The sequence below is a fragment of the Heterocephalus glaber genome, unplaced genomic scaffold (genome assembly GCF_053883595.1).
Source record: "Heterocephalus glaber isolate CG9 unplaced genomic scaffold, H.glaber_assembly_v1.0 deba00001744, whole genome shotgun sequence".
Lineage (NCBI taxonomy): Eukaryota > Metazoa > Chordata > Mammalia > Rodentia > Bathyergidae > Heterocephalus > Heterocephalus glaber.
This window is the reverse complement of record NW_028258450.1, coordinates 5,917,829-5,926,363: the sequence shown is the minus strand read 5'-3', so window position 1 is coordinate 5,926,363 and position 8,535 is coordinate 5,917,829. Positions and strand designations below refer to the sequence as shown.

The 8,535-nt window shown below is 41.6% G+C and overlaps 1 protein-coding gene across 1 annotated transcript; it reads right to left on the bottom strand.

Annotated features, from left to right (window-relative positions):
* Positions 1-231: 231 nt before the first annotated feature.
* Positions 232-1,142, bottom strand: LOC101704900 (pleckstrin homology domain-containing family F member 2-like). The gene is given in 1 exon segment (XM_013066312.3): positions 232-1,142. A coding segment is annotated over 1 exon segment (750 nt). The 5' UTR covers positions 1,117-1,142; the 3' UTR covers positions 232-366.
* Positions 1,143-8,535: the final 7,393 nt, after the last annotated feature.

The following is an 8,535-nucleotide window of genomic DNA, read 5'->3' as shown; positions in this document are numbered from 1 at the left end:
ATACTCCTGTTCCCATCATTCTGGGCTTTTAGTTTTTCCATATAACTGAAACAAAAATAACAATGTGGTACAGAATCTATTAAATACATTTTCCCCAACCCTCCAAGAAAATAATCTGGAAATAAACAAGAATAAGAAATCAAAACTTTATCTGATACATTTGCAACAGTCTATTCCTGCAGGAGAATGTGGGGAGGGGGAGAAGGAGGGCAGACCTACTTCCTACAGACTATATTGAGGCACACAGGTACAAACTTTCTCAGGCAAAGTCATGGCTAGAGAGAAAGTGAGAGAGCACTAAGAATTTCCATTTCCCCCAGAGCTGATTTCTCAGTCACACCTGATTAAATATTTCAAAATGTGTCCTTAGTCACTGCTATCATCATCCTCATCATCAGATACATTGTTTAAAGAAGACTTCAATGACTGACTATAAATAGAGTCTGATCTGGCAGGCTGGCATGCGGCCATGTCCCCAGTGGAAAGCAGGTCATAGCAGAAGTCACAAATCCGCACAGGCTTAGAGGACTGCCTAGGAAGAAGAAATCTCTTTTCAGAACAGGGCCCACAAACAACATAACCACATTTTCGGCAATGGTGACGACGACTAACAGGTGTGAATTTTGCTTTCTGACAACGCATACAAACAGGTGCCTCAGAGTCAGGAACCCAGACAGCAGCACGTTCATTAATGGGTGTCTTCCCACTTTTGGAGAGTAGATCAGTAACACATTTATTTATACGATTCATCCATTCTGATTTTTCAGTGGCAGTGGCAGCATAAACTGCAAATGATTTAGTTGGTGTCTTAATAAGCCATCCATTCCTTAAATCTCTCTCGTCTTTGATGGACTCAATAGTAACATTTTCCAGGGGAATAATATGTTGTTTGTTGTATTTTTTCTTCTGGATGACAATATTGCCATATACAAAAATATCATTAAATAAGAAAAACTGCCTTGCTTTGGGCTTCTTTCTGCACAACTTAGTCAAGACTCCTTCTCCAATAACAACTCATCCAGGTATAGTTAAGGGTTAATCAGCTGCTCCAAAACAATTTTCCACTATACCTATACGTCTAGTATTTGCTTCACTGTTGGCCAAGCGATCCACCATCTTTTGCTAATAGCCCAGCCGGGTGCGGGCAGTGGCGGTGGTGCCGAAGGTCCTACTCCTCCTTGCTGCGGACGCCGGGCGCGGGCTTTGCCCATCCGCAGCCCCGGCCTCGAACCTACAGCTGTGTAATTGAAGTACATCACTCACTTGCCACTGTAAAGTTTGCACCGGGTGCAGCTTAATTGTTATTTGCAGCCACTCCCTGGTGGCTGCCTCAGCTTCCCCTCAGGCTAACTGGGATTAGAGTCTCATAAGGAGTGTACAGCCTAGATCCCTTGCACGTGCAGTTCACAGTAGGGTCTGAGCTCCTATGAGAATTTAATGTCCTTGCCGATCTAACAGGAAGCATTTTGGGTGTCGATGCGAGTAATAGGGAGTGGCTGTAAACACAGATGAGACCCCGCCTTCTTACCCCCAGAACCTCATCTGACAGAGCAGCCCCTGTGTGGAGCATCCTGGTCATCACAGCACAGGGGACAGGGACAGGGTGAACCTGACAGTAGTAAATGGAGTGATTTCCATATGAGCTGGACCTCGACTCAAATCCTGCCTCTGTCTTCAATAACTCTGGGACCTAGGACAGATTTCATGAATCCTCTGCCTCGGTGTCCTCGTGTGTAAAACGGAGAGAGCAATGGTTGCTCCATAGGGTGTCTGTGCCAGGTACATAAGCTAATAAAGCCTTTAGAGTCATCAGTAAGTGGTAGCTGTCGTTTTCTCCTTTTGGCAGTGGTCCGACTAGCTTTTGCTTCTACGCACACATATGGCTTACATCTTTATAAACATGAAAGATACGTAACTGGCATTTTTGTTTTTTAATATTCTTTTGTAAGCATTTCCACATATTATCATGTCATATTTATATCACTACTCAACTACATTTCATGAGTAAGATGTATTGCTGTTTATTCAGTAGATCCCCTGATGTTCAAGTCAAAAGGTATTTTCAGCCTGGAGTGGCAATGTACACCTGTATCCCAGGACTGAGCGAGACAGAGGAAGGAGGATGGCAGGTTTGAGTCCTGCCAAGGCAACTTAGCAAGACCCTATCTCAGAATTTTAAAAAGGGCTAGGGGGCTGGGGATTTAGCTCAGTGGTTTTGCTGCCTGCTGCACAAGCACAAGGACCCGAGTTCAATCCCCGGTACCAAAAAAACAAAAAAAATAAAAATAGAAAAGGGCTAGGGATGTAGCTCAGTGATAGATTGCTCCTGGGTTTGATCTCCAATACTACAAAAAATGTTATTTTCAATTGTGTGTCTTATTTAGCTTTTGCTGTGTTGCCATTTTGATGTAATTTTAAGCTTACATTAATATTGGCTAATGCTATCATGAATGTTTGTGGACATAAAACTTTTTTATTTCTTTGGGTTGATTTTGTAAGTTAGGTTTCCAGGATGTTCCAGCCAGGACTTTAGAACTTCCAAATTCAGCCCTGTCAGTCACATTGGGAAACATAAAATATGGTTTCATTACTAACTAACCAGCCCCCAGGGATGCAGTGTAGTTCTTTCTGGTTAAGCCTTCTTGGCTTGCATTAGTCCTATAGCTGGGACCAGGGATGAATCCCCCCCTTAATTCCTGTAACCTAGCTGGGGCCATGGGCTCTGACTAGAGTAATATTCTTAATATTCCTCCTTCTCAAGGGAAGCAAGGAAAAGGCCATCAAGAGGCAGACACATACCTTTGCTACTGCCCTTCCCCCTTTTTTAAAAGACAGGGTCTCCACTGGGCATTATAGTACATGCCTGTAATTCCAGTACTCTGGGAGGCTGAGGGAGGAGGCTCACAAGTTCAAGCCTAGCCTGGGGAACTTAGGGATTTAGTGAGACCCAATATGAAAAAATTTTTAAAAAGAGCTGGGGATGTAGCTCAGTGTGAAGGCTCTGGGTTCAATTCCCAGTGTCCCCCCAAATCCAAGTGACCTCTATTTTAATTAGATTTCTCATGGTTCTTCTTTGAAGGAAATAATCTTACTGGATTTGATTAATTACTTTTACCCCAATCATTTTAGGATTCCTTTTTTTTTTTTTTTGGTACCGGGGATCAAACTCGGGACCTTGCACTTTTGAGGCAGGAGCTGGAACCACTGAGCTAAATCCCTGCACCCCCCCCATCATTTTAAAGAATTATCTTGTTACTTATGTTGGTGTTTCAGTTGATTCTCTGGTTTTCAAGGTCTCAGTCATATCACATGCAAAGGAGGAGGAGAACCTGTACTTCTCTAATTCGGCATCTTTGTGTCTTTCTCTTATTTAATTTCTTCACTAGTTCTTCCAGTGTAGTGACAATGGATATTTTGTTTCGTTTCTGACATTAACAGGTTTTCTTTTAGTGTTTTATCATTAAGACTGATAAAATTTTTATTTTATATATAGATATTTAAGTCTAAGAAAAGACCAGTAACTCTTTAACATTGTTATTATTGTTTAATATGGGCTATGCTTAATTTATTAAGTATATCTAGAAATGACATATTAAATATTATCAAAGCTTATCATCTCTATGAATGTGACTGTATTATTCTGATAGAGTGGTAGACAAATTATGTAATATCCTAATTTTTGTGTGTGTGTGGAAAACATTCAGTAATCTACTCAAGCAGCACAGGAAATACAGGACCAGGTACTAAGGGTGATGTCGACTGATCAAAGTTACAGACAAAAGTTAGGGTAAGTTAGGACTTCAGGCCACAGAAAGGGTGGGTCTCAAGTGATCTGAAAGGGAAAGGCATTAGTTTGGTCCCAAACTCAGAAATCACTCTGAGGCAGAGGCACACACCATACACAGGAAACCCCAGATCCACATGGCGGTCCTGTGGGTTACAGATGACACCAGCTATCTGAAAGTTCTGGCGATCTGACAGAAACTGCAGGCCACTACAGACTCTCAGAGTAACTTTGTTAAAGTGATAGCTCAAGGCAAAGGGGCTCTTCAAACAATCTGGAATCAGTCATTCATGATTGTGTATAAAGATGGTAGCCAAATGCAAATAATGTAGAGACTGGGGAGATGCTGGTCCAAGGACACAGACCTTCAGTTAGGAGAATATGTTTGAGAGATCTATTGAACATCAAGACTACAGTTAATATATTATATACTTGAAAGGGGCTAAGACAGTAGACTTTAGGTTCACATCACAAAAATATAAGTATGTGAGGTAATGCATGTTAAGTGGTTCAATTTAGCCATTTCACAATGTATACATACATCAATACATCACGTATTCCATAAGTATATACAATTTTTACTTGTCGATTAAAAAAATAAAGAACTCACTTTGAAAGAACAAGAGATGGAGGGAGGGGGTGGCAGGGGTGGAGAAGGGGAAGTAAAAAGAATTAGGATGAGTTATGTACAGGTACCAACGCCCCATGATGACTATAATCATTATGTACTGCAAACATGCCCTAATAAAAATTAAAAATAAATTTAAGTAAAAAAGAAAGAAATCTTCCTGACAGGTAAGGGTAGAGGGCATGGGGTAGAGTGAGCTTAAGGTTATAAGCCTTGGCGAGACTATGAGAAGACAGCAGCTGTCAGGCACAAAGAGAAACTGAGTCAAGCCAAAGGGTTCTTGTGAAGATCATGAGTCTGAACAACCAATCCAAAAAACATCACAGGTCTAGTGAATGGGCATAGGGACACAGAGCTGGAGAAAAAGCTCTTGGGTGGCTGGGCTGGCTGCAGAGAGACCTGTGGGGAGTCACTGGCATAACAGGAAGCTTGGACAGTGAGAGACGCTGTCCACCAGTCAGGGTCAGCAAGGACCTGTCCTGACAGGGAAGCCAGGTGGGGCAGTGCCCTAGTGTCTCCTGGGCTGTGACCACTCCACTGAGCTTATCCTGAATGCTCTCAGATTCTCAAAAGTTACCAAAGACGGAAAAGATATGCTCTTCCCACAAGTCCAACTTTGAACCAACTTCTTCAGAGAGAGTGGAATAGGTTTCGAAATTCTGAGCTTGGGAGCTACAGTCAGAGCTGCCCCCTGCAGTCAGAAGGACCGTTTCAGAAACTAAAAAAATACACACCACTGAGTTGTATGCTTTAAACTGCATAAAGTGGTCAGGTGTGGGGACGCATGCCTGTAATCTCAGCACTTGGGAGGTTGAGGCAGGAGAATCACCACAAGTTCCAGGCCAGCCTGGACTACACAGTGAGAGCCTGTCTCAAAAAAAAAAAAATGCTTAAAGTCGTAAATTTTATGTGCATTTTACCACCATGAACATTATAAAAATGGGAAGGAGGGGGACTCTGCAGCCAGACTTCTGGGTTTAAATCCCAATCTCTGCTTGTTCTCTCTGTGATCTTGAACACCGGCCTCTTGTGCACAGATTTCCGACTCGGCTAACTGGGTCACCGTCTCTGAGGGCTGGGATTACAGGAGTGCACCGCCATGCCTGGCAACCCCTCTTTACTTCTTACTTTCTACAGAAGTGTGTGCCTGGGACCCAGAAATGGCCACCAGGACACTGATGGCCCAGGGCCAGGTGAGTCTGGGCCTCCCCTTCCCTGGGGGGACTCTGGACCCCACTGACGCTCTCTGTCTCTGTCTGTGAGCTGAAGATCTGTCCCTTCCAATTGCAAGAGAGGCTCTAGGGGTAGGAGGGGTGGGCAGAATGCTCTGAGCAGGGACCTCGTGGTACTAAGATCAGTCATATTCAGCAGACTTCAGTGACCAGAGGAAGTGAGCAGTGGACGGTTTTGCATCACCCCTGAGCCTATCCCTGGAGTCAGGAATTGGGGATCAAGATCAAGGATGGGGTCTGAGATAGAGTGGGGCTTAGGAGTATCTCCTGCACACAATGCCTTGATAGTTTTTTTTAAATGTGTTTCTTCAACTTTTTTTTTTTTGTGCCTGGGATTGAACTCAGGACCTTGCTAAAAATATGTTTCTTAAACACTAAATTTGCTGGAAGGTAAGTTAGGGAGAACTCTTGAAGACACTGGCATAGGAAAAGACTTTATGAACAAAGCCTCAGTAGCACGGGAACTAGCACAGAGAATCAACAACTGGTATCTCATAGTATTAAAAAGCTCCTGCACTGCAAGAGAAACCACCAACAGAGCTAACAGACAATCTACAATGTGGGAAAAAATTTTATCAGCTGTTCCTCAGACAAAGGACTACTATCTAGTATATATAAAGAACTTTAAAAAAAATCAGACACCCCAAATTGAACAGGAGTAGTGGTAGTGGACATCCTTGTCTTGTTCCTGATTTTAATATGAAGGATTTCAGTTTTTGACCATTTAGTGTGATACTGGCTGTTGGTTTTTCATAAATACCCTTTATCAGGTTGAGATAAAGACCATCTATTCCAATTTTCTGTAGGGTTTTTATCATGAATGGTTGTTGGATTTTGTTGAATGCTTTTTCTGCATCTATTGAGATGATCATGTGTCTCTGTTAATATAGTTACATTGAGTCTGTTAATATAGTGTATTACATTTATTGATTTATGTATGTTGAACCATCCTTGCATCCCTGCGATAAATCTAACTTGGTCAGGATGCATGATCTTTTTTTTTGGTACCAGGGATTGAACTCGGGACCTTGTGCTTTTGAGGCAGGTGCTGGAACCACTGAGCTAAATCCCCAGCCCTGTATGATCTTCTTGATGACCCTCTGTATTCTGTTTGCCAGTATATTATTGAAGATTTTTGCATCTATGTTCATTAGGGAGATTGGCCTGTAGTTCTCTTTTTCAGTTGGGACTTTCTCTGGTTTTGGAATCAAAGTAACACTTGCTTCCAGGAATGAATTTTGAAGTATTGCTTCCCTTTCAATTTCACTGAAGAGTTTAAAGAGCAGTGACAATAGATCTTCTCTAAATGTCTTGTAGAATTCAGCAGTGAAGCCATCAGGACCCGGGCTTTTCTTTGTTGGTAAAGTTTTAACTACATTTTCTTGGTACCGAGGATTGAACTTGGGACCCTGCACTTGCGAGGCAGGCAGCAGAACTACTGAGCTAAATCCCCGGCTAATTACATTTTCAATCTCACTGATTGTAGTTACATCTTCTTCATTCAACTTTGATAATTCATATATATCTAGGAATCTGTCCATTTCTTCCATGTTGTCCATTTTATTAGAATACAGGTTCTCGAAGTAAGTATTGATGATCCTCTGGATTTCTGTTGTGGCTTCACCTTTTTCATTCTTAACTGCATGGATTTGAGCCTTTTCTTTCTTTCTTTTTTTTTGATAAGGTTGGCTAATAGTTTATTGATTTTATTTATTCTTTTGAAAAAGCAACTCTTTGATTCATTGATTTTTCGTATCATTCTCTTAGTCTCCATTGCATTGATTTCTGCTCTGATCTTTATAATTTCCTCCCTTGTATGAGCTTTGTGTTTGTCTTGCTTTTCTTTTTCTAGGAGCTTAAGGCCTGCCATTAGGTTGTTTATTTGAGCTTTTTCTGTTTTCCTAATATGGGCATTTACTGCTATGAATTTCCCTTGTAGAACTGCTTACATTGTGTCCCATAGATTCCTGTATGTTGTATTGGCATTATCTTTTGATTGTAGAAACTGTTTAATTTCTTCTTTAATTTCCTCTGTGACCCATTGGTTGTTCAGGAGGGAGACACCCCAAACTGAAAGACCTAATTCAAAAATGGGCATCTGAAATGAACAGACATTTCTCAGACAAAGAAGTAAAAGCAGCAAATAAGCATGGGAAAATGTTCAACATCACTGGTCTTTTGAGAGATGCAGATGAAAACAACACTGAGATTCCACCCCACCCCAGAAAGAATGGCTGTTATCAAGAAATCAACCAATAACAAATGCTGGCGGGGCTGTGGGGAGAAAGGAACCCTCCTCCATTGTTGGTGGGATTGCAGACTGGTGCAGCCACTGTGGAAATCAATATGGAGATACCTTAAAAATCTAGAATTAGAGGTCCCATTTGACCCAGCTATTCCTCTGCTAGGTATCTTCCCAAAAGAATTAAAAGAATCATACCACAGGATATATGTGCACCCATGTTTATAGCAGCACAGTTTGTAATAGCTAAAACTTGGAAGCAGCCCAAGTGCCCATCAACTGGAGATTGGACAAAGAAGATGTTGGGGTTTTTTCATTTTGTTTCTTGGTACCAGTGAACGAACTCGGGTCCTTGCACTTGTGAGGCAGGTGGCGGAACCACTGAGCTAAATCCCCGGCCCTATTTTTTTAAAAAATAAAATGGAGTACTACTCAGCCATAAAGAATGAGAAACTAGAGACATTTATAGCTAAATGGATGCATATCGAGGCCATACTCTTAAGTGAAATAAATAGGACACACATGTGTAAATACTGAATAGTTTCTCTGGTGTGAAAAACTGAAAGTGTAAATAAGGATTAAAGTGAATAAACTGATAATGTGAAATGGGAAGAAAAGGTCCAAAGGGGTAGGGGAAGTGAGAGGGGTA